Genomic DNA, 25,890 nt, shown 5'->3' with positions numbered 1-25,890 from the left:
GAGCAGCTCCGATTCCCTTGGGTGGGGCACAGTGACACGCACATGCACACAAACGTCCCCCTGGTGCCTCATTCTCAGTCCTGTATGCAAGGCCCCAGAGACACCCGTGGAGCAGCTTACCTTGCCGTTCCGGTTGTGAACCCGGAAAGCCATGTTGGGAGACATCAGCAACAGCAGGGATTCCTGCTCAGACAGCTTCTTTTTCAACCTCTCAATGACCTTGCTGCCCTTGTTAGCCCTCTAGAGAACAGAGACACATTCACAGAATCATAGAAGATTAGGGTTGGAAGAGACCTCAGGAGGTCATCTAGTCCAAACCCCTGCTCAAAGCAGGACCAACACCAACTAAATCATCCCAGCAAGGGCTTTGTCAAGCGGGGCCTCCAAAACCTAAGGATGGAGATTCCACCACCTCCCTACGTAACCGATTCCAGACCTTCACCACCCTTCTAGTGAAATAGTGTTTCCTAATATCCAACCTAGACCTCCCCCACTGCAACTTGAGACCATTGCTCCTTGTTCTGTCATCTGCCACCACTGAGAACAACCGAGCTCCATCCTCTTTGGAACCCAAAGGCTGCTATCAAATCCCCCCTCACTCTTCTCTTCTGCAGACTAAACAAGACCAGTTCCCTCAGCCTCTCCTCATAAATCACATGCCCCAGCCCCGTGATCATTTTCGTTGCCCTCTGCTGGACTCCCTCCAATTTGTCCACATCCTTTCTGTAGTGGGGGGCCCAAAACTGGACACAGTACTCCAGATGTGGCCTCACCAGTGCTGAATAGAGAGGAATAATCACTTCCCTCAATCTACTGGCAATGTCCCTACTAATGCAGCCCAATATGCCGTTAACCTTCTTGGCAACAAGGACACACTGCTGACTCATATCCAGCTTCTCATCCACTGTAATCCCCAGGTCTTTTTCTGCAGAACTGCTGCTTAGCTAGTCAGTCACCACTCTGTAGCGGTACATGGGATTCTTCCGTTCTAAGTGCAGGACTCTGCACTTGTCCTTGTTGAACCTCATCAGATTTCTTTTGGTCCAATCCTCCAATTTGTCTAGGTCACTCTGGACCCTATCCCTACCCTCCAGCGTATCTACCTCTTCCCCCAGTTTAGTGTCATCTGCAAACTTGCTGAGGGTGCAATCCATCCCATCATTCACATAATTAATAAAGATGTTGAACAAAACCGGCTCCAGGACTGACCCCTGGGGTACTTCGCTTGATACCGGCTGTCAACTAGACATCGAGCCATTGATCACTACCCATTGAGCCCGACAATCTATCCAGCTTTCTGTCCGCCTTATAGTCCATTCATCCAATCCATACTTTTTTAACTTGCTGGCAAGAATACTGTGGAAGACCGTAGCAAAAGCTTTGCTAAAGTCAAGTTATATCACGTCCACTGCTTTCCCCATAGCCACAGAGCCACTTATCTCATCATAGAAGGCAATCAGGTTTGTCAGGCATGACTTGCCCTGGATGAATCCATGTTGACTGTTCCTGATCACCTTCCTCTCCTCCAAGTGCTTCACGATATTTAGCTGGAGGACCTACTCCATGATTTTTCCAGGAACTGAGGTGAGGCTGACAGCTCTGTAGTTCCCCAGGTTCTCCTTCTCTTTTTTAAAGATGGGCACTATATTTGCCTTTTTCCAGTTGTCTGAGATCTCCCCTGATTACCACGAGTTTTCAAAGATATCGCCCAATGGCTCTGCAATCACATCAGCCAATTCCCTCAACACCCTCGGATGCATTAGATCTGGACCCATTGACTTGTGCATGTCCAGCTTTTCTACATAGTCCTCAACCTGTTCTTTCACCACTGCGGGCTGCTCACCTCCTCCCCATACTGTGTCGCCCAGGGCAGCAGTGTGGGAGCTGACCTTATCTGTGAAGACCGAGGCAAAAAAAGCATTTTTCCACATCAGCTTTTTCCACATCATCTGTCACTAGGTTGCCTCCCTCATTCATTAAGGGGCACACACTTTCCCTGACCTTTTTTTTGTTGCTAACATACCTATAGAAACCCTTTTTGTTACCCTTCACATCCCTTGCTAGCTGCAACTCTAGTTGTGTTTTGGCCTTCCTGATTACACCCCTACATGCTCAGCAATATTTTTATTCTCCTCCCTCGTCATCTGTCCAAGTTTCCACTTCTTATAAGCTTCCTTTTTTTGTTTGAATTCACCAAAGATTTCACTGTTAAGCCAAGCTGGTCGCTTGCCATGTTTGCTATTCTTTCTGCACATCGGGATGGTTTGTTCCTGTGCCCTCAATAAGGCTTCTTTAAAATACAGCCAGCTCTCCTGGACTCCTTTCCCCCCTCATATTAACCTCCCAGGGGATCCGGCCAATCAGTTCCCTAAGGGAGTCAAAGTCTGCTTTTCTGAAGTCCAGGGTCTGTTTTCTGCTGCCCTCCTTTCTTTCTTTTGTGAGGATCCTGAACTCAACCATCTCATGGTCACTGCTGCCCAGGTTGCCACCCACTTCTACTTCCCCTACCAATTCTTCCCTGTTTGTAAGCAGCAGGTCAAGAGGAGAATGGTCCCTGGTTAGTTCCTCCAGTAGTTGCACCAGGAAGTTGTCCTCAACACTCTCCAAAAACTTCCTGGATTCTCTGTGCACTACTGTATTGCTCTCCCAGCAGATGTCAGGGTGACTGAAGTCCCCCATTAGACCACATTATGGTGGTCTCATGCCAGAATCAATGTGGAGGAGGAGATTTGGCTCGATTTTCTGATCTGTCCCCCTCTTCCCTGTACAGGTGGCCAAACAACACTTCCACGCAGCAGTGGTTCTGCTGACGGGGTGGGTGGAGCTCCACCCCACTTAGGAAAGAGGGAACTCTAGGTACAACAGTCAATACATTTCCCATCAGGCCCAGCTCTGGGCACTACTCACAGCTGTTCATTTGAACAGCCCTTCCTGCTGAAGGCTCTACATGGGGAAGCTATTCACTGCCCCAGACTGTACAGTGCACATTTGACTAGGAGCCTCCAAACCCGTACGACCAGTGCTCCCCCACAGAACAGCACTGAGGGGCACTTTCAAAAGCATCCTTAATTAAGCATCTCCTGTGCAAATGGTGTGCTGGAGCCACTTGGGTTATGCAGCAATAGCAGCCCCCAATCCTTCTCCTAGCTGTATGCATCTAAACCAGTTTTCAACAGAGGAAAACTAAGAGCAAGATTCTCCTTGGATGCTTAAATCCCAGAGCCCAGTCAGGCACATGCTTTGGCCCTGAAGTGTCTAAACTCACGTGTGAATCACCAGCTGAGTCAGTTAAGAGATTTTCCCATGGATGCTATTCATACTACCCTTCTCTTCCCAAGAAACCTCTCTGAAGAGCTATCCAAGACTGTGGACTGGAAATGTGTCCTTTGTAACTATGGGGGGAAAAAATGCTGAAGATGTTTGTACCCTGCTGGTTACATAGCAGGGTTCTCAACCTCTGCACTCTTGGCTTTCCTTCTTGGGGATAGAATGGCTTGGATTCTGCGACACCTGAGAAAGCGCACGTCTAGCAAACGAAGAGAGGCCAACATTAGAGGCACAGAGCCCACTGTTTGCCTGGTGACAGTGAAAGAGGTTGACATGTTTATCTATAGACTTGCTTATCCATCCAAATCCGCTAGGCTTCAAACACACTTAGAAGGCACTGCTGATATGGTGAAAATTCAGAGGTATCTTTGTATGTGACCAAAGCCACACCCAGGCTCGTGCTTAGATATCCAAGAGCCGAAATCTCTGAAAAACAGGCTCACCACACTTCTATCTGCTCTTGTGTGCCCTCGGCACAAAAGCCACCCCATTCCTCCTTCAACAGGACGTGTATCCAAAGACATAGCACCATGAGCAGGGCCTGCCAACACCATGAGAACAATCAACACCTAGCTACTGGATGCTGTGTTATTCCTGGATGCCCAGAGGACACTATCACACAAGGGATAATGCATCATGCCTAGGTATAGCTGCCTGCCCATCAACTACATGCATAACCAAAGTTTAGTTCTACAGCATATCACAAGCAAGTGCATGCTTGCGGCATTACCTGTCCAAACAAACAAACTCTGGAGGTGAGTTACTCCCCAGCAGCACCCCATCTCCAGTTTCGGACGCAACGTGCACCCTGGGCTTGGGGAAGACAGCTCCACCTGCCATTACCTTTTCTCGCTGGATGTCATTCTTTATCTGGGAGATCTTGATCTTCATGGCATCCAGCTCCTCGTCAGGCACGAGTGGGATGTTGGGCACTGCCTCGGACTCGTCCACAGTTTGGAAGCTGAGGTCTGTGAGCGGAATGTACCATTTACAATCATACTGCTGGCTTTTCCTGAAAAGAAGAGGGGACAGGGCTTTAAACACCCTTGCACTCCATAAGCTCACACTGCTCTTTCCATGCTTTTCCCCCGTGACGGTTTCAGCACGGCAAGTTACAAGATAGTGAAATAGGCTCAACCTCACTGTAATCCCTGAGATGGAGGCACAGTTGGGGTAGGTCTGTTTTCCAGCAATGAACCTTGAAGGAGCCAAACCCCCCTACCATGCTATGTACAGTGTGCTGCCCGCTGGTGCTGCACGTAGATTTTATTTCTTTTAAAGTGCTCACTCTGAAGCATCCCAAAGCACTTCCCAAATACAGGGATATCTTTCAATACAACCATCTCTGAGGCAGAACGCAGCAGCTTGCTGCACAAGAGCTTAAGGACTGAACCTGGGACCTCTGGATCTAAAAGCAGGAGCCTCTGCTGCCTGCTGTAGAAGTTTTTCACAAGCTGTAGCTGCCTCATAAACCCCAGTGAGATCCAGCCACTAGAGGGAGATAGCAAGTAACACTACGTGCAGGCTGCAACAGGAAGCGAAGACCACCACCTGAAACTGCAGGGGGAATAAAGGGAGGCAGAGTTAAATGACCCCTGCTGGAATTTGTCCAGGATGCCGCAGTTAGCACCCCGGCTCTCTGGAAGATAGCCACGCAGTATTTAACTCCCCGAAGCGTCTCATCTGAAGGACAACGCTGCACTGTACAATGTTCCCTGTATGGGCCGCAGCTTTGCTGAGTTGGGTGCACAGGTGCAGTCAGTATGCACTGAACTAGCATTCTGCCAAGTCCACTGCTCTGCATATAGGGTGTGAAGAACAGGAAAATGGGGTGTGAAGCAGGGAAATCCTCACCCTCCAAGCTGCTTCTTGAGCTTGGCGCACAGGAACAGGTCAGTGAAAAGAAAGACGTGGCGCAGTTTCCGAGCCCCCTCTACCAGCTCCACCATGAAACTGTCCTTCAAGAGCTGCCGGTGCTGTCAGAAACAGGAGACACAGTTCTAGTTAGGACAGGAGGGGTCAGTCTCTGAGCCAAGGCACTATGGCTCCTCATCAATACCTCCGGTAATATAAACCTCCCTAGCACCACCCCAAGGCTAGATCCTCATTTGATCGATCACTGGTGGAACATGGCAAACCTGCCCCACCCACTGCTCTCTCCATGACTTTCTGTTCCAAGGGAGACCCTCTCTGTGTGCCTGACTGAAGGGGGGCCTGAGAAATGGATGATCAATGGATGGGTCTCATTAATTGGCCTGCATGTTTACTTTTTTCCCCCACTCGTGCTCTCTCCTTTTCATGCCCTTCCTTGGGACTTTATCGCCTGGCTTTCTCAGACCCAATAAGGATGCACACTTTGCACAGAGGGCCATCCCAGTGACTTGGCTGGGGCCATCCTCTCTGTTGCTAATCCTGGCCACTGAATTAACTCTTTGCAGTCTGGTCCCTTCCTGTTGCTCTCTCCATCACTTGCAGGAAGTGCATAATCAGAGAAAGTGGCTGAACGTTGGGTTTCAGTTTTTAACTGGAGTCAAATCTCCACCTCCAGCTGGTGAACTGCCAGCTGGCTTGGGGCAAATACTTCTGAGAGCTGCACAGAGCGTGGTCACCCTCTGCCTGGTGCAAATGCTGGACGGCTCACCCAGACTCTCCAGTTCTCAGCCCCTCTTTCCAGTCACTCTTGACTTTCCAAGTATTTTCTCTGGGGGCTGAAACGTCACCTGCCTGCTCTCACTCAAAGGAACCTGGCTGGAAACATCAAGCAAAATCCTTTCAGCTGCTTTAATTTATGGCAAGTCATTGACAGACCATTACCATACACACAGGGCTTGCCAGCAGCCTTCAACAGCAAGGCATTCCACCGTTCACTAGCAGAGGGCAGCATACACCACTTCACCAGGTAAGCTTTCACATCTAGCTGCAGCCACTCTGCAGAACTACCAAATCCAGACCATGGAACACCCTCCTCCCCACTCTGAACCTGTTTGTACACAGCAGCTGCTAAATATTCCTGCTGCTTCCCTATTCCAACAAGTGCTGCTAAGGGACCTATATTTGCTTAGAAAAGCTAAATCCACCAGCAGCCCCTAATCAGCCAGTACTTGAACAGTCCCATCTGGATGTGTTTTTCCTCTGTATTTATTTAAAGCCTTTTTCTGTTCCTTATAAAATTTCCCCAAAACACTGATCAGACCTCAGAATTAGCATGAAGCATAGCTCTGCTGCCTTTATCCCCCTCAGAAGACAGGCTCCTAGTTTCAAGGGCCTGAATGAGTTCCTTGGGCCAAGTGGTTTGTTTCAGACATGCGGACTGTCCCCCTTTTCCTCCCCTTGGGCCTCTCCTTCGGGGTGGGGCTCTGGAGTATCATTCAAACAAAACCAGGCAGTAGTACATAGTCATCAGCGAGTTGAGGTGTTCTATACTCCGACTCTGACCCCCCCCCCCCCCGAATCAATGGCAGCCTGAACGTGAGCTAGGGGAGGTGAAATATTGCAGGAGGTTCCAAATTGGGCTTTGGGGATTCTCAATTTGGGGGCAAGTCTGATCCTCACAAAAGTGGAAATCTTCTAGCACTGCCTTGATCCAAGTACCGAGCAGGCTTCTCTGCCCAGTTCTGCCAATGCACCCTAATCCTGACCCACGTCACCCCTGTTACTCTGGTGTTGGGTCCACACACGTAGATACTATGGTGATCGGTGCTTGAGCAATAACTTTTATGCCTACGTATTCTGGTGACAGCTCTGCCAATGTTATTCAATACTGATCGAGCCCTCCCTCCCCGGGCTGTTTTACTATCTGCCCCCTCCATCAGCCCCCACACAGACAGCTTTGCCAGTGCACCGTGCTCCTCACCTTCAGTATCTCTACTATTGCAGTACCAGGCTCTCGCATGCAAAAATTGCCAATTCCCAAGCTGTGCTACGTTTTGATTGGGAAATGGATGAGGTTGAAACATCCAGATAGTTACTTGTAACCAAATCAGAGCTTAAACCTACGCCTGCGAACGTAACGCCCTGTGCATTAACTCACGGTTCTCATGTCCTCAACACCCGCAGAACACTCTCAATGTGGAGGACACATCTGTAGGCGTGTTCATACCCACCAACCCGCTCTCTAAACTACCTTTATCGATACCGTGATGTGAGTCCCAACAGACATGGTAGGGAATACAAGGCAGAGTGATGAAGCACAAGAAGCAGTTCTTGTTTCCACATTCACAGTCAGAGCATTATGCATTTTTCAGTATAAACCAACACATTGCACAAGGCTGCACTAAAGCCTTTTCAGGGTGCTAAAGAGCAGGAATCAGTCCCAGGGATGCTTGCCAATCCCAAATGTCACCGCAATTCTGTGACCACTAGCAGCAAATGTTCCACTCAGTCAGTGGTGTAAACCTGTTCCCTGACAGGTTACGGTACCGTTTCTGGGCAGGATCCTGGGGAGCAGGGAAATCCAACGGTGAGTCAGGCTCAGAAAGGTCTGTGGATGTGCCGATGTTTATTTTTAGGTGAGTGTGAGCCTCCTCAATCCTACCTGGGTTTGGAGAGCATGCCTGCCTGCATTAATGTCTCTGCTACTGATGTGTGCTCATTTCCCGCCCCCCAAGGACTAGACAGCGACCTGCAGCCCAGATATGGAACCAGGAGTATCTGGGCAGAAACAAAGGATAGGCCTTGTCAAGAGCAAACCCCCACCTTCCACAGCTGGGGAGGATTCAATTTGAGAGAGAAGAGAAATGAGGCAGAAAAAATGGTATTTTTCAGCAATCCAGAACTCTAATTTAACGTTTTTAGAGCTGATGAATATTTATTACGATGCAAATCAACTCTGCTCCTCTGAGGCATGTGAACAGCTGCTTGTTGCCAGCCAAATCTCTGCTCACCATCCTTAGGTGTAAATATGTTCTCACACATCAATCTCATTTGTTACCTAGTTGCAATTCTGGGGTGCAGTGCTGATCCTCCATTCCTCCCCCCACCCCACAAGGGTCTTGTGGCACAATCCTGCCTTAGGGGAGGCTGCTACTGTGCCCCTGTGGCAGGCCGGGGATGAGAGGGTTAGGCAGGTGTGGTTAACAAGGTCCCGACTATTTGCTCAGTAGCCAGGCAGGAGGTTCCTTTCATAACACTCTTTGAAGCCGATGGGGAGCAGGAACAGGGCCACTGTCTGCAGCCTCTATCCCCTGCTGAAGGAAACCATGTCTCTAAATTCTGATCTGAAAACAGAGGGGACAGGCCACAGTGGCTGCTGGGTCAAAGGCAGCTCTTGCCCAAAGAGCTGCCCATTCAAGGCAGGACTCCCATCCTGCCGAGACGTTGCTGGCCTAGGGAGAAAATTTCCTTCTTACAGGGGCCTTAGATGAAGCCATTCCTGGTAGCTGATGCCAGGTCACAGACAGTGCGCCCCCTTCTGAGAAATTCAGCGAAGCCAGCAAATAGCCTAATGCTTGGTCCTTGCACAGACTCATGTGAGCTGTTCAAGAATGAATCTGTTCTGCTTGGCTCTGATTCAGTTTCATCTCCCCTCTGGATGTGTCAGAGCTCTGATACCTAGGCTGAGGGTCAGAACGGAAGAGTCTCCACAGGCCTGGACTACCTTGGCCATGGCTCCAAATACAACCAGGGACTGCAGCCAGTGGAGTGCTGAGGGTTCCCACCTGCCCCCCATAACATCACAAGAGTGTGAGGGAGGGGGTAGGTGCCGGCAAAGGCAGTGACCGCAGGGGACTGAGTGTGAGAATATTCTCACATGGCATTGGGATTCCAGATCCACCCACTGCCACCGACCCCACTCAGGGCATCCACTCCCTTCTGTTACCAAGAACCTCAGTCACAGGGGCCATCTGCATAGCCCCTGCCTGTAAACATCCAGGCAGGCTCTTCCAAGTAGCAGGTTCCCTCTTGCTCAGAAAAGTTCCATGTCCAAAATTCCCCATCAACCCAAACAGGAAGTTCAGTACCGCCACAGGCAGAGAGCCCTGCTGTGATGCGGAGAGCCACCATCCTGTCAGCCTGTGATGCTGTTCCTGAGGCGATGCTGATCTATGCTGAGTTTATCTGATCTAGCACTTGGGGGATAAATTGTCCAGATCCTCGAGACAAGACGCTAGCATGAGGCACCGGAATGACTCCTACGGAGGTGGGATTTCTCAGGAAAGGAGGCTGGCTGGGGAGCCTGGTGGAGGATGTATTCTAGTCAGGCGTAGGAAGTCAGGGAAGGGGGCGGAGGGGATGTATTCCAGTCAGCGGCTAGGAGGGAAAAATTTACCAAGCCGCACAGAGAGGAGGATTTTCTTCCCTCTTCTGCTCTATTAACAGTCCTGACTCATGAGCCTACCAGAGACATGTCCCTGCAAGGGGGACCCAGGGAGATACCTTCATAGGAGATGACCCAGGGAGCTCCCAGCTACTGTGGGCGAGGGGCAGGGGGAAAGGAAGCCTGAAGAGTGGCTTTGTAGAGCAGGCTGGGATCGCTCTCTCCACAGCAGGGTGCTTGCTGAGCCTGAGCTGGGAGATGGATTTAGCTGCCTGCTTCTCCTGGAACTTGACAAGACTTGGTATAATAGGTGCACATCAGGCTGCTGATCACTGATTGGGGAGGTGGGGTGGGGGAGTGTTTCCAGTAGGGAGCTGCTGGGGTTACATCCTTTGCTGTGATGACTCATCTGGCAGGAAGGGTTCAGCAGGTCAGAGGGAGACAATAAAAGGATTTCCCAACCAGCTGACTACAGGCTTCTTTGTGAGGGAGCAAAGGGTGCCTCTCCCCATGAGTTGGTCAGCACATGCCCAATCCCTCCACCCAGTCCCAGGAGAAGTCAGCATGCCCCTCAGACCCCCAGCATGCCCCCAGCACCCGTCTGCATGCTCCCAGCACCCGTTTGCACACGCCCAGGGTTCACACACTGCCTCAGCCACATTTCCTGGGCAGAGGAGACAGAGTCCAACAAGGAGCCTGCTAGACAGAATCTGCTGTACCAGCAGCTGTGTCCGGCTACAGGCTGCCTCAGTGCAGGGGAGCGAGAGGCCCAGGGAGCATGCCCTACAGGACTGCAGTCAGACAGTCTCCCTGAGGAAGACAGAGCCAGCCTCACAGATGTGACCCCGTCAGCCCCCTAGAACACAGAGACTGTTCACTTCCTCTTCAGAGTCCTCACCAACCCGGCCACTGAGCCAGCACCCATAGACCTTGGCAACTCACACCATACAAAGGGGACCCCAGCAGCTCAAACCCTGGCTGGAGGGTACTGGTAACCTAGGTCAGGATGTCTCCAAGTCAGCGACATGGGTCCCCCATTCCTTTCCCTCCCCATCTCTTCCCCCCCCCCCACCCAATCAACCTCCCTATCTAGCTGTCTCCTCACTGGCATCCTTTCGGGGGCCCTATGTTTATAACAGACTTCTGGGCCATAGGGTGTTTTGGGCAGATGGCTGTTTGCTGCAAGGCTTTCCTGTCAGAGTTACCGTACCCACCCCACTTATCCAGCTTATTCCTCCTGGCCTGACTGAGGAATAGCAACACAATCACCAGTGTATAAACAACGTAAGAGAAGAGCCTCCCCCACCATCCAAAGACCCTGGGGGGGCATATGGGCTACGGACACATTCAGGTGGGCTTCATACCAGAGTGGTGACTGGGCATCCAGCACACATACTTCCATCAGTAACACCCTAAGATGAGCACCATTCCTGCCAGGACAGTGCAGTACTGCCAGGCAAGAGCCTGGGCTGGGTCCCAGCATCCTGCTCCAGCCTTACCTCCCAGACCTTCTCTCTCTGCCTTACTTCCTATTCCCTTTACATATCTAGCACCTGCCTCCTCCCTTTTCTGTCAGTGCCTCACTGCTTTGGGCATAAGAGCCTTCCCCCCTGCTGCTCCTGCCACCTGGACAGCCTCCCTGCGTTTCCTGCCTCTTCATCTCTTCTCTCCCTTGCCTTTGAGTTCCTCAACCAGCCTCTCAACCGCCTGCACCTTCATTTATTCATTGCATCATTTTTTCACTGATTGCTGTCTCTAATGTCGTGTGCTGTCTGCTGTTGTGTATTATTTAACTCCAGATAGCGAGGCAGGTTACCTGTTTGTCTGAGATGCACAATGCAAAGTAAAACTTGTAATAGCTGTTCATCTGGATTTAAGATCTGCAAAGGGCTGTCTGCCTGTCAGAGCTGAGGAGGTGTATCCTGGGTGGTGACGGCAGAAGACTGCAGTGCGTGTGGGTGAGAGTTACAGGAAAGAATGGAACGTGTGATGCAGGAGGAGGATGGTAAAGCGCAAAAGGATGGATACTGGCACACGTCATTATGGATATTGGCACATGTCATTAAGGTTTGGATTTCTGCAGAGCGTAGGAGGAGAATGATTCCTGTGTGTGATGCAAGAGCAGCGTGACAGGACATCGGGATCATCTGCTGAGGAATTAATGGGCTTCTCTTAATAGTCTAACAGCCTTTTGTTTTCCAAAGTGACTGTCAGTGAGAGCTATAGGGCTTCAGCCAGGAGACAGGGCGTGGGATCCAAACCTGTATTTCTGAGTACACTGCTGCAGACAGCATCTGCCCAGGGCCACTAGAAGCAGCGATCCCCAGGCCCCAAGAGGTCCAAGACCAGCCCACAAACCCAGTGACGCTCCAGTTCACACCCTTGCCGGTTTCCTTTTGTAAACAGTCCCCTATTGTTCTCTCTTTCCCTACCTCAAACTCTCCCTAATGCGACTGCAGCCTAAACCCAATGATGCTCTGCCATTCAGAGGTCACCTGGCTGATCCCTCAGAGGCAATTCACCATCAGATGCGTTTACCAGTTAACTTCAGAAATATGGCAGTCCACAGCCAGGCTTGAGCATCTCAGATACGATGGTGAAAAACATGAGACAGGCTCAGACAGACGGACTGGGGCCCTCCCACAGTGGGAATCTGCCTCTCTCCCCTAAGGGGCTCAGTGCTTTTAGCAGTTCCATTAACTCCTGCGTTACAAGAAAAGGCAGAACTGGATAGGGAACAGTGGAGGGGAAATTTCAGCATTAAGCTCTTGCTCAGAAAGGAGACATTGACTCCTCCAGCCAGCCATTCTCACACCGGCTGCAGCTAGGAACCTCTGGGAAAGCTGCACCGGAGTGGTGCCAAACCAGCCTCCCCACTGGAGGTTGTGCAGGATCGCTGGTACAACCTTAGGGACTGATCCTTCTGGAGCGCTTGGGGATTTTTCCCCTCAAAAGACCCCCTATAACTGAAACAAAGGAAATGAATGGTGGCGGGTGAAGAGTCGGCTGTGAGCAAACAAGGCCCCATCCACAAAACGAGGTCCTGGCTTGGAGCTGCGGCAGGGCCACATGCACAAGACAAGAAGGAATCTGAACTTCTCACATGCCCTAAATCAGGAGGCTTCATGTCACTCAGGGACACCCCAGCGAGCTTTTTATTGCTACTTGGCAAGTTACTGAAGTGGGCACTTAGGGAAGGATCAATCAGAAACACTAACAAGCAGGAAGGAGAAAAGAGGATGAGAGGGAGGGAGGCATTTCCATGCTCCTTGGCAGGGGAGATTCTGGAGCTAAGATATGTCCCCAGAGGCATAACATTCCATCCAGGTTTCTGTTCCTTCGCAGGGGGATGTCCCCCCATGATGGGTCCAATGGTTATCTCCTTCTGCCACCCACAAACCAAATCCTAGACACTGCATCTTTCCCCACAAGTCCATGGGTTGTATGCTGGGGAGACAAGCGACTCAATTCCCCACAACAGGCTAGAGAAGAACCCCAGAGCCACACCTTGGCCTTGACAGAGCCTCATTTCTTCTGGCTTTTGTTGTAATTAGCATCCTACCCACATCCCTGAAGCATGCAGAAACTCTGCCCCCCTCCTTACGTCTGGGACCCGCCAGGCCCACACACTCGGGGAGCCACAGGCTGCCTCAGGACCATGCCTCCCACTTCAATTCCCATGGAAGGATCGAATGCACAGATCACAAAGGAAACGGGGCTGGGGCTGAAGCTCTCCCTTGCCCTGTCAGCATTGCTGTATTGCACAGTAAGCAGAGACACTGCAGAGAAGGGGGACAGGTAATATCGATGGCCTTGAGAGCAATGTGCTGGGATGTCCTTGCCATGCCATACAGGTCACAGCACGTCCTGGTTTGGGCATGGACTGAGAAGTGTCTTGTGCAAGATGCTGGAGTTACTTTATGGAATATTCCAGTGGATAGGATGGGAGAGAACGAGCTCCTCTGTGGTGAGCAACCCTTGTTTTCCTCACTGTGTGCAGGATGCGGCCAAGTGCCTTGTAGCAAATGAAAGCACCTAAAGCAGGGGATCAATAACTTTGGGTCACACCTTGGGGGAGGGAGTGTGTGTGTGGAAGGTTGTGTATTCACACACACACACTTACTTTTAGGAGCCTGTCACTAGGGAGATTAACCATTGGCTGCTTTCACCAATTCAAAGCAATCCAGCAAAAGAAAGCAGCAGCAAGAGGCAGGCAAAGGGGATTTACATCCTCCCTGTGCTGTGCTCACCAAACACTCCACATTAAAGATGGGGATTGGGAGCCGTTTGCTGGCTGGAAAAAAAAAAGGAAGAGAAACAGGGCCCCTTTATATGCACGCTAACAACGGAGGTCGGTACCTGAGCACTGTATGAGAGGAGGAGGCTGGAGCTACAGCAGCTAGCCCGCTCCCCCGCCAAAGGAATCTCCAATGGGAGGGAGGTAAATAATGAATAAAAGCCATCAAAGCAAGCTGGCTATTCATTAAAATAAAAAATGCATTATGCATTGAGAGCTGTCAGTTAGGACATATAGACTGCATGCTATCCCATCACCCCGGGGAGGGCATAGACAAGGGGAGCAGAAGGAAAGGCTAAGCCAGAGATTTACACACACACAGACAAAACCCAGCTCTGATCCCAACCTGGAAGGGCTGTTGGTGGTGGGGAGCGGGGCTTGTTAACTCTTTAGGAAGATAGTGCACAAATCCTTCATTAATGAATGGCTGGGAGTCTACTCCTGTTGCAGGCAGTTGGATCACAATTTCAAACCATGGAAATGGTGAACACTCCCCAGTCTGGACAAGCTTTGGGGAAGAAGGTGGTGCCCTGCCCCTCTTAGAGGCAGGGCCTTTGGTGCAGAAAAGCCAAAGGAAGCAGCTAGCATTCGACTCCCAGAGGGAAAGGAAGTTAAAGGGCAACACAGAAAGATCTGGAATAAGCATATTCTTCACCTTGGCTTGGAACAGATTGTGAGCAGAGTAGGTGCATGCGAGTGAGAGAGAGTTATAGATTCCCTCCATCGCATAGGAAAACCTGTTTTCAGCTCTGATTCTGCTGTCCCTGCCACAAGAGTAAACACGGAGCAACCACCCAAAGTCAATATTTTCACCACCGCGTGAGTGGGAATAGGAGCAGCCCTGCTGAGCCCACTCTTTACACATCCCATTCTCACTTTGTAAGTGGATGACAAATCCACAGCTCACCAGAGAGCACAACTTCATTCCCACTGCCCTGGCTCCTGTCACTTCATTAGGATTCCACAGGACACGCTGCAAAGCCTGCATCCCTCATTGAGATGCTAACAGACAATCTGAGACTACCGAGCACTCCCTCTCCTGGGACAGGGGCATTCCAGCCTGTGATACCTGCCATGACTCGATCAGCATCCACTTTAATGAGGCCTTCTGCTGTCTCCAAGGCCCTGGCCACTGATGTGTGTAATTGCATCCCACCCTGCTACTGCCTGGTCCCCACAGCTCTAGTCTCAGCACATCTCAGCTGCAGCCTTGGGGTTCCAAAACAAGCCCCAAAGCAGGAGGTAAATGGGGGAACTCCTGCTCAAAGCTGAGGAACAATGCACTCTGGGGCCCTGTCTGAGTACCCCAGCCCCATTCTGCGTCTGCCAGAGAACCCTCAGAGCTGAAAGGGTCAATGAAACATACAGTAATAACCCAGGAATGTGTATGTTTATAGGGCTGGGGGACTTTTCACTGGAATGTCTTCAAGGGGATCCCTGGGTCCAGTTGTAGTCATCTTGGGCTTGGCAGGGGACTACAGGGCACAGTGCTGACATGACAAACTCCAGCTGCAGTTCCTCTACCACAAATCTGAGGCTCTTGATTCCGCTCTTTCATCCAAGCTTCCCCACCCCATTTCATCCAAGCTTCCCTGCCCCCCAACTATCTCCTCCAACACTCCTCATCAGTCCTGGCTGTTACTGAACAGGAGGGACCAAATTCATCCCTACCAAAACCACACTGGAGTTACCTTAGAGATGGATCTGCCCCAGGAACTCAGGGAGCCACACAGAGCCATACCACTGCAGAAGTCTGTCTCCATTATAAACAGTCTAGTCTGTGGGTGAGGGGGGACAGAGCCCAGCACTTCTGGGTCCCAATCCAATTCCCACAGAGTTAATGGGGGGCTTTTTTCGGACTCTAATGGACACTGGATTGGCCCCTAGATAGATGAACAACCCTAAGCTTCCTATTTCAAGGGGACTCTCTCATCCCATTTCGATTCCTTCCTACTTCTCTTTACATTCTAGCTGAGAAATGGCTCTGATTTTCCACCTCTTTGCCCTCACACAGTGAGTCTCTGTGTATTGGACACTGGGGCTGTAACATGTATTTCTCTGCTGTACCTTGGGTCCTGACATCATTCTGGGGATACTTAAGAGACAGAGATCACAGTGCCAACTCCTAGCATCATTCAGCTTGCCCCCCTCTCGCTCGCCACAGCAGATTGCTATAGCACGCCCCCAGGTGAGATTTCCCTCTTGCCCAAGATTGTAAGCTTCTAGAAGATGCAGAAAATGCATTTCATTCTGAATGTGCAGATTTAGGTGAACATCCTGCCAAGTTGGTTCCTGAAAGGGGATGTAAGGGTCACGAGTGGCTGGAAAATGCCCTTCTAATCTTCCATTACTCCAGCAGCTGCCTTCCTTCCTTCTGATCCATAGGCCCTTATTTGGTTTCAGTTTGCACACAGAATACTACCAAGAACTCTCCCTGAATTGGGTTAGCACACGCTATGCACGTTGCAGCAATAAGGTCTGCGATTCTAGTCACAATTCCCCTTTGGTAGCTCCAAATAGCCTTCTGAACAGAACGTGCAGTGAGCCACACCATGTCCTGGGGAACACAAGGACTGTGCATAAACTGTGTCTCAGCAACCCAGGAACTAGTAGCATGGGGTTTAAGAAAATCTACAAGAAGGTATCAACCTCTCACAGAATGAAGGGATGGCCTAGAGGAGTGAACACTGGTCTGGGAGCCAGGAATTCTTGAGTACTAATTCTGGGTCTGCATGTAACTTTATCTGTGTGTGCCAGCATGACTCCCCACAGAGTATTAAGATTAGCTAGCATGCCAGAGTTCTACACCAAAAGGAGGCCTAAGTCCTCCGGTATCCCTGCATTCACTGTAACCTTCAGAAGGCTAGGGTAGTCTCCTAATTTCCAGCCCTCCCAGAGAAAGGCAGAACTACTGTTTAGAAATAGATCTTGTCACTAGAGGATGGGGACTCACCTCTCCCTTCTTGACTGTCATAGATTGTCTGCGGGGTGTGATCTCTTCGTTGATACTGGACAAGAAGTTCTGAGAGATGCGCAGAGCATCCTGCAGGAGTGGGTGGTCGGGGTGGCTTGCTGGAGTGTGTTTCAGTAAATCCTACCACCAAGAACACAAAGAAGGGACAAGAATAAGGAACGGCGCCCACCAGAACAGTGAGCCACAGGCTCCAGGAGCCCTGTTATTGGAACCCTTGGCACAGGTGGCTCTGGCCTCCTCTCATAGTTTAGGGCAAGGCTGCAGATGACTGTCCCATCCCACTGCAGCTGTGGAGTCTAACCTAGCCTGCTAACCCCGCTGGGGACACGTCACTGGTTCCGCACATGGAATTATTCTCCACCAGGAACTTCAAGTTGCTCCTCCACATATAAAGACAAGACACACCCAGGCAGAGCGGCAGCCTCTTAATTTCCCCAGTCCTGTCTGTGCAGGAAAGGCTGGAGGGAAGAGAAAGTGGGGACAGTGCCTGTGCTCTTATACTTGCCATTTAAACACACAAGCTACTTACATGAAGAACAAGTGTGCTGCGTGTCACTCGATCCACCGGCTTGTATAGCAGAGCTGTGGACAGAAAGCAGCAGAGGCATAAGAAAGGCAGCCATCTAAAAACAGAGTGCCCTACAGAGCACACTGAGCCATGCAACCAAACATACAGGCACAAAACTAGTACAGAAGAAACATCCTGGAATTCTCTTCTCCACCGTTAATGAACTACAGAGTAAATAAAACACACAAGTGTGTGGAAAGAAGCAGTCAGCAGCCACACTGGGCACACCCCTCCGCCCCCCACAAACATTCCCCCCTCCACACACAGAGTTCATTACTGCTAATTCAAACATTCAAAACACACTGCACAAACACAGAGAGAGACACACACAAACACAACCTACTGCACACCCCAAGCAACACACAGCTGAGGGAGAGTGAATGGTGAGCTCGCTGAATGGCACACAACACTCCCAGCAGGGCACTCTTCTGATTAACCTCTTACATCCTCCAGCTCTAGATCTTCATGGCTGACCCTGCAGCTGAGTACTGTGCCTAGCCACACCCTCTAGAGCCATTCCCCTTCAACGCCTCTCCTAATCTTGCCAGGAAGGTCTCTGAAAGGTGATCAAGGCACCACCTCCCCTCCCAAGCTCAGCATGGCATCTCTAGGGTGCTCCCAAATCCTGCCATCCATGAGGCTTTGCCTTAAACAAGTCTGGAACCTCCTTGGAGCAGGGACGATCTCTTGCTATGTGTACGTACAGGGCCTAGCACAAAGAGCCCTGACCTCAGCTGGGACCTCTAGCACCACCGTAATACAAATAATAATTCCTTGTATGATGATGTTTGTGCTACTATTAGGCAATAGATGCTCTTCAAAGATCATGGTTGTTCTGTGCATGGTCCATTGTTGCCCAAGGGGAATGACTAGCCAGTAAGATGAATGGAGGCTTCCTGTGCAGACATGCAGCTTTCTAGGCAAGTGCTCTGCTAATGAGCAAAAGGGAGCAGCTTCCCGGGGACAGCAAGGAGTCACCATAACCCACCAGCATTCAGAAAGTAAAAGGACCATGGAAGGTGGGACTGGGGAATGGTTATTCCACAATATATCTACCCTCCACCCAGGGCAACAATAGCCAGCTCCACTCCCACCCCTCCAAGTGCCGACAAACCAGTGTCTCCTCCATACAGAACACTCACTTTCCAAGGAGTTTTTGGTTGTCTGATCTTTTGAGTCCTTTGTATTTCTGGCCTTGAGATTCTAAAAGAAAAAGAAAATCCATGTAGGAGACCGTTCATCACCCAGAAACGCCACCCTGGAACCCAGAACCTCCTCAACACCTCCAAGGGAGGAAGAGGTGCCTGTGTTCATACAGTCAGCCTAAAGCAGCATCCAGAAAAGCCCTGCCATATTCCATGTCAGTGAAGGAAAATGTATTGTCCTGATGGTAACTCTACCACCACCATGTCACAGTCTGCCAGGAGCCTGCAGCTCCAAGCAGAATTCCTAAGAGTGAGTCCTTAGAGACCTGAGAAACCAGGGAGCCACGTACAGCATATGGGAGAAAACCTGAGGATGGCTGAGTTACCACCAGTCAGACGGGCGGATGTCCACAGGGATGCATGTGCCATTGGCCCAGTGTACGTATAGTCTGGTAGCTAAAGCACAAGGTGGGCAGTCAGCAGACCTGGGTGCTATTCCTGATTCTGCTGCTGCCCTGAATGTTGAGGCTGAATGTATTAATGTGGGTAAAGTGCTGTGAAATCCTTAGCAGGACATGGGCACAGAAGTGCAAAAGTACCACCATATTCATCATCGTTACTATTTATTACATTATGGTCATTGCCAGGGCTTTAGCGCTTACCCACCAGGAAATCACATAATATGTGGTGCCCAGAATTTGCATTTGAACAGTGCCTAGCATGAGGCGGCCCGGATCCCTTTTGTGGCATTACCACAACACAACTCATAAATCTAACGATTAGTCAGAGGAGACTTTACAGACTGTATTTATCTAAATTTAAAAAATGAAGGGTGGGGGAAGCTGCCCTGATAGCAAGGTGACACTGCTGATGCTAGGGGCTGTGTCTGAGGCTCAAAACCCCGCAAAGAGCCATGGCTGCAGATGGGAGGTGGGGAACCCCCTCACACTGTGATGAGAACCACAGCATGTTTCCAAAGGGCGTTGCCAGTTTGCGTTCCCTCAATCTTAATGTCTTGAAACGTTTTACTTTTTAATTTTAAAGATAAAAAAAGATTTGGGCTCCTCGACGAACTAGTGTTTTGAAAAGAAATAAACGCCTCTGGCACCGTGCAGATCCGATACAGAAAAGGTGGTTCCATTTAAATCCAATTTTTCTTGGCAGCTGCTTTTTTCCAGCTGTGGCGTTTCTTGGGGCTGTAATCACCACAGCGACACTGTCCGCTGGACAAGGAGCTCCACCCAGGGCCCATGGCATGAGAAGCCTGCAAAGTACTTCAACACACAGAATCCCACTCAAAGGGAGGAAATCAAAGCAGCCTAATAAATAATAAGATTCCACTTGACACACTTGTCATTTTAAACAGCGCATTCTAACGCTACCTCTTTCAGCACTTGAGGCTAATTGAGCCTGTGGTTCTACCGACAGACATCATGCAAGCTGTTAGAGACGGCCTTTTACACCACAGGCAGTGTCATTATTTGCGAAAGAGACATCATGAGCTCAAACACAACCTTCCTCTTTAGGACTGCATGATGCTGGAGCAGAGTTAGGAAAGTTCAAAGCCATGCCAGTCACTATAAGAGTCACTGTGGGGAACAGTGAGCAAAAACTGCCTATGGGAGAATTCATAGTTCCTCCTGGGCCAGCCTTAGCTAAAGGCCACTGGAGAGGCTGGGGCTGGGGCTGGAGCAGTGGCTGTGGGGAAGCTCACAGCTCCTCCAGTCCCAGCCTCTCCAAGGAGCGATCGCTGCAAAGGCACTCGGAGGCTGCACAGGAGTGACACTGCAGCGTATTAATCAGCTCCGGGGCGGCGCATGTGTCTGAACATCCTGACATTACCTCGGAGATTTCAGCAAACTGAGCATTGGCCTGGCAGCATTTCTCTGCTGTCTCCATGGCAACCTCATAGTTATCCACGAAGGCCCTGTACACTCCCAGCTGGCTGGCCTGCAGGGATCAAAACAAAACAAAGTAAACACCAGGGAGGGGGATGGCTTGGGACAGCTGCTGGTGGGAGTCAGAATAACCAGGGAAGAGGCTGATTTACACCAATCCAAAGAAACTCAGGATACTCTGAACAGGAAGTGCCCTCCCTCCTGTGGGTTCTCCCCCACTGGAACAGGTGCTCCTTGTGTGGTGGCTCCCTTTACCCAACAGAAGTTAATTTGCAAGCCTGGGAGGATGACAAATCTTTATTACCATCGCCTAGTTTTTCCCTTCTAAACTGCCAGATTAGCGACTATTAATATTTTAGCTCATGGATGAAACTTTGCAGGAGCCTTTGGCTGTTTGCATGAAATATGAATCAGACAGGAGTGATTCAGCCGTATAGCACGAATGTGACCCCAATGAGCTACTCGTTTGCTTCTGTGCATCTGCTGAAGCTGTTAAAGCAAACCCAGATATTAACCAAGATCTACATATGCAGACATTATCTAAAGCCACATGGTTGAAGCATTAAGGACAGAAGTGCTGAAGAGTCAAAAACAATACACACAGCATAGAACCACTGCTGGAAGGCATGGACGGCAATGCAGGATTTTGCAACCGTAGAATGTGTGGTGGACCCAGATAAAGATACGGCAAGCCTTGGATCCTGTAATGAGCCATTATTAATCACTAGGTCTTAGCACTGATCCTGTTCGCTGATTTCTAAATAGCAGTCATGTTCATGCCAGACAGCATAAGATCCAGCTGGGAAATCCATGGGCAAATTCCAAGCATGTCTGAACTCTAGAGTAACCTTTGTGTTGCAGACCCATGCAGCTGTGCTATAAACACCTCAGCAGTTCAAATGGGCTTCCCAGCGTACAATCAGAAAAACACCAACAGAAGGAGCATTGAAGGACTCTACTGAAAAGGAGAGTATTTTCAATCCTTCACTTACCCTATGACTACCGTGGGTCCACTGCCAGCATGGACAGTATTCCCTACTGTGACTGCTCTGGGAGACTGGGAACGGAGGAGCTGAGAATTTCCCCACAGTCAGTGATCCTCCACCATTCTAGAGAGACTCCAGCTCGGAGACTCTCCCACTAACATAGCTGTGAGCTTCCCCCACAAACAGTACTTCTGCATCATTCCCTACATTGCCTCCTGCAGGAGAGCCTGGCACTTGAGTAGCTTCCCAGTACCTCTGTGCATCTTTCCCTACACAGTTTATTGAAGTAATGGTGGCTTGAGAAATGGTGAGCTACCTCCTACAGTGATCTTCACAAAGAGATGAGGGAACTAATTGCAGCCCCGCTGTACAATGGCACAGCTCCTTCTGAAATCAGTGGCAATTGTGCATGGATGCCAGGGAGGGTCTGGCCCCAGGCCTGCAGAGAGCACATGATCCATAGCTGGCACTGTTGCACCATCCCCAAATGAGCAGTAATCCTGACCGTAGCCTCTGCTGGGAGAGACTTATAACATTTCAGTTTTGGAATCATGTCCTAGAGATGGCAGCTAGGATGTAAATGCTTTGATTTCTCCATTAGTGCAAGGGCTCTTGCTTTCCCTACCATGCCTAAATAGAGTTGGTAAAAATCATTAAGACATTTTTGGATGAAAAATGCCTTTTTGACCCAAATAACTATTTTCACAGAAAATTCTTATTTTGGTTAAAATTTTCCCATTTTTCTATGAAAAACTGGAAACAAAATTTTTTTTGGTAAAACAATTCAGTTTTGTTAAAAATCATTTTTCAGTTTTTGAAAAATGAAAAAGTTAAACCTTTTAAAAAAACAAAAAAAAATTTTTTTGAGACACAATTTCCGTTTTTCATTAAAAATCAAAAAATTTCAAACCCCTCCAATACAATTTCAAAATATTTTACCCAGTTCTACTCTTGACAGCTGGTGCTTTTTATCCCCCAGCTGAAAAGATGGGATAACACAGCTACCTTGTCAGCTTCTGATAGCAGCAACTCACTGCAGAGTGCCACCGTATGTAAGATTTTAGAATCTCCTTTGTATGCTGCCTTCAGTTTCGATCTATGGTTCTTTATTTTACAGGTTAAATAAAATGAATGCCACCAGTGCCCTGAAGATAATTATCAAGACTCCAAATTATCACCATAATCATACCTCATGGCATGGCCTCACATGTGAAAAGGACCTGATGTGCATCCTGACTGACCATGCATTAATGTCTAGTATTTCAGCAATCTCTCTCTTGTCGAGATGGTTTTAACTGGCTGCTAAGAATGGTTTGGCTCTGTCCAGTACAGCAAAACACTCAGTTTGTCAGAAAAAATAGCGGAATAAAGTGACTGCTGCAGTATCTGTCAGAACACTGCATTGAATTACCAGAGCTGAAATAGCTAAGCAAGCCCAGAGCTCCCCGGGATATTCACTCTGCGTAGCTGAGTTATTGCTACACTAGGGCAAGCTGCTCCCAACACAGATCCAACATCGCTTGCCAATTCTGTAAAAAAAAAAAGGTTCAGGGGAACAGAAAAAGAGAGTATCATGGATGCCCGGTACATGGACCTGCCAGCCTCATCTGCATGGCACGGCCTTAAGCTCAGGCCAGAGTAGCAATACAGCAAGTCAAAGTTTGCTGGGACAAGCCAGCTATGGTAATTCATCTGAAGAGCTCTCCCTCAGCTAGTAGCATTATTTCGCCACCCTCTCAAGGCAGTTTATCAAGCATCATTTGATTGCAGTGCTCTTCCTGCATCTCAGCTTTAGCAAGCTGGGGAGCAGCAGCAGGCAGCTGAGACCTTGTGAGCTAATCTCTGAGCACCGCATACCATGTCCATGAGCTATCTGCTAAGGCACCAACTAATCTCCTCCTGACTAAAATACACCAGCAGTGAAAAGCAGCTTCTTGCGGTTTCATCTTGAGCTGCTGGAGGGCACATAAAATATTGTCCCCCTGTCTCAAGTCAACAGGGAAGGGAGCTGGTGCACTGCTGCACAGATGTTAACAATTAAGTGACCTGGTGAACTGCACTCTCCATCCAATAAGCTACTCCATGGAATGTCTCACTAACTCAGGGAACCAGAGGCACCTAAGGAATGCGGAGCTTCTTTTCTTTTTAGAAAAGAAAACGAAGCTCCCATAATCCTTTGCTTTCTGCACACTATCGGGGAGGGGTTAGAGGGATGCCTTTTGAATGCAGACAATCAGGTATATCTGGCTTGGGAACCCCTAGGTCATCTTCAGGCTCTGTACATTGCTTTATTCTTGTCTGTTCTGTTCTGCACACTGAGGTCTTTTGTTGAACTTTGCTAGGGGAACTCTCCGCAGCAGACTGAAACAACACAGCCACAATCACAGCAAAGGGAATAGCACAGGGGGAGGAGGGTGGAATATCAAAGTACGAGGTAACAACAGTGCAGATGGAGCAAAGCAAAATGGGGAGGCGGGGGGTGGAACAGAGCAGCAACAAGTGGAAATGCACATAAACACACACACCAGTTTCCTTTTTCAAACATCTGAAACTAATTCATTTCTCTGGCCAAGTGAGAGCGGCAGTGTCCCGAGGCAGTCAGTGCCTAAAAGAAACAACCATCTGATAATGGCTTGGTTTAAACTAGCTACAAGAGAGGACCGGCTGCCAGAGCAGAGACAATGGGTATGTCTACACTACGAAATTAGGTTGATTTTATAGAAGTCAATTTTTAGAAACCGATTTTATACAGTCGATTGTGTATGTCCATACTAAGCGCATTAAATTGGAGGAGTGCGTCCTCAATACCATGGCTAGCATCGACTTACAGAGCGGTGAACTGTGGATAGCTATCCCACAGCTCCTGCAGTCTCCGCTGCCCATTGGAATTCTGGGTTAAGCTCCCAGTGCCTGATGGGGCAAAAACATTGTCGCGGGTCGTTTTGGGTACATGTCGTCAGGCTCCCCTCCCTCCATGAAAGCAATGGCAGACAATCGCTTCATGCCTTTTTTCCTGGGTTACCCGTGCAGACGCCATACCATGGCAAGCATGGAGCCCGCTCAGCTCACCGTTACCGTATGTCTCCCGGGTGCTGCTGACAGACGCGGTACTGCATTGCTACACAGCAGCAGCTCCTTGCCTTCGCGGTAGACTGTGCAGTAGGACAGACAGCCGTTGTACGTCTCCTGGGTGCTCCTGGCAGACCTCGGTGATGCTTATTGGGACGCCTGGACAGACAAGGCTATTCTCCTCTTTGAGCACCAAATGGGAGCCAGAGACTCCAGGTCATTCTCTTCTTTAAGTTTCGTCTCATGGAGATTCAATCCTGCCTGGAATATCATGCAACCTGGAGGCTTCTGCCTCAGGGTGCTCGCCCAGCCGGCAGCACCATGCCGTTGCACCTACCCCAGCCTACCACTTGCTCCCATGGCTCATGAAGTCTGGACAGTAGTAAGGAGCAGTTCAACTATAGGCTGAGCAAGTGCAGAATGGTGGTAGAATGTGCCTTTGGACGTTTAAAAGCTCGCTGGCGCTGTTTGAGGTCAGACCTCAGCGGAACCAACATTCCCATTGTTATTGCTGCTTGCTGTGTGCTCCAAAATATCTGTCAGAGTAAGGGGGAGATGTTTATGGCGGGGTGGGCGGTTGAGGCAAATTGCCTGGCGTCCAATTTTGAGCAGCCAGACACCAGGGTGATTAGAAGAGCACAGCAAGGCGCGCTGCACATCAGAGAGGCTTTGAAAACCAGTTTCATGACTAGCCAGGCTTCAGTGTGACAGTTGTGTGTGTTTCTCCTGGATGCAAACCCACCCCCTTTGTTGATTTTAATTCCCTGTAATCCAAACACCCTCCCCTCTTTGAAATAAAGTAACTGTTGTTTTGAAACCATGAATTCTTTCTTTATTAAAAAAAAAAAAGAGAGAGAATGGACAAGGTAGCCCGGGTGGGGTGGGGGAGGAGCGAAGGACAAGGCCACATTGCTTATTGTAGCCACACTAAAAATCAAACTGTTTGAATTACAGCGTTCTGTTGCTTGGGCCATCCTCTGGAGTGGAGTGGCTGGGTGCTCAGAGCCTCCCCCACTCCCCCCCGGCGCGTTCTTGGGCGTCTGGGTGAGGAGGCTATGGAACATGGGGAGGAGGGTGGGTTATACAGTGGATGCAGCAGGGGTCTGTGCTCTTGTTGGCTTTCCTGCAGCTCCAACAGACACTTCATCGTGTCCATTTGTTCCCCCATTAGCCTCAGCATCGCGTCCTGCCTCTGCTCTTTGCACTCACTTAATTCTTTCCTGGCCTCTGCCACTGAATGCCTCCGTGCATTAAGCTGTGCCCTATCAGTGAGGTAGGACTGCATGATCTCAGAAAACATGTCATCGCAAGTGCATTTTTTTTGCCTTCTAATCTGCGATAACCTCAAAGACGGAGATGATAGGGGGAGC

The 25,890-nt window shown here is 49.7% G+C and overlaps 1 protein-coding gene across 2 annotated transcripts in view; it reads right to left on the bottom strand.

Moving 5' to 3' along the window:
* Positions 1–25,890, bottom strand: part of BCR (BCR activator of RhoGEF and GTPase) — a 133,889-nt gene that overhangs the window by 34,186 nt on the left and 73,813 nt on the right. For both annotated transcript variants that reach the window (XM_073313721.2, XM_073313722.2), the window contains exons 5-11: positions 20,410–20,517; positions 18,565–18,625; positions 17,384–17,436; positions 16,834–16,974; positions 5,182–5,303; positions 4,171–4,339; positions 121–240 (exon numbers count right to left, since the gene is read on the bottom strand). In XM_073313721.2, the coding sequence (XP_073169822.1) occupies positions 121–240; positions 4,171–4,339; positions 5,182–5,303; positions 16,834–16,974; positions 17,384–17,436; positions 18,565–18,625; positions 20,410–20,517 (774 nt within the window). The remainder of the gene's footprint in view (positions 1–120; positions 241–4,170; positions 4,340–5,181; positions 5,304–16,833; positions 16,975–17,383; positions 17,437–18,564; positions 18,626–20,409; positions 20,518–25,890) is intronic.

The sequence above is a fragment of the Lepidochelys kempii genome, chromosome 15 (assembly GCF_965140285.1).
Source record: "Lepidochelys kempii isolate rLepKem1 chromosome 15, rLepKem1.hap1, whole genome shotgun sequence".
NCBI classification, from domain to species: domain Eukaryota; kingdom Metazoa; phylum Chordata; order Testudines; family Cheloniidae; genus Lepidochelys; species Lepidochelys kempii.
The sequence above is the reverse complement of the archived record's forward strand: the minus strand, read 5'-3'. Positions and strand labels throughout refer to the sequence as shown.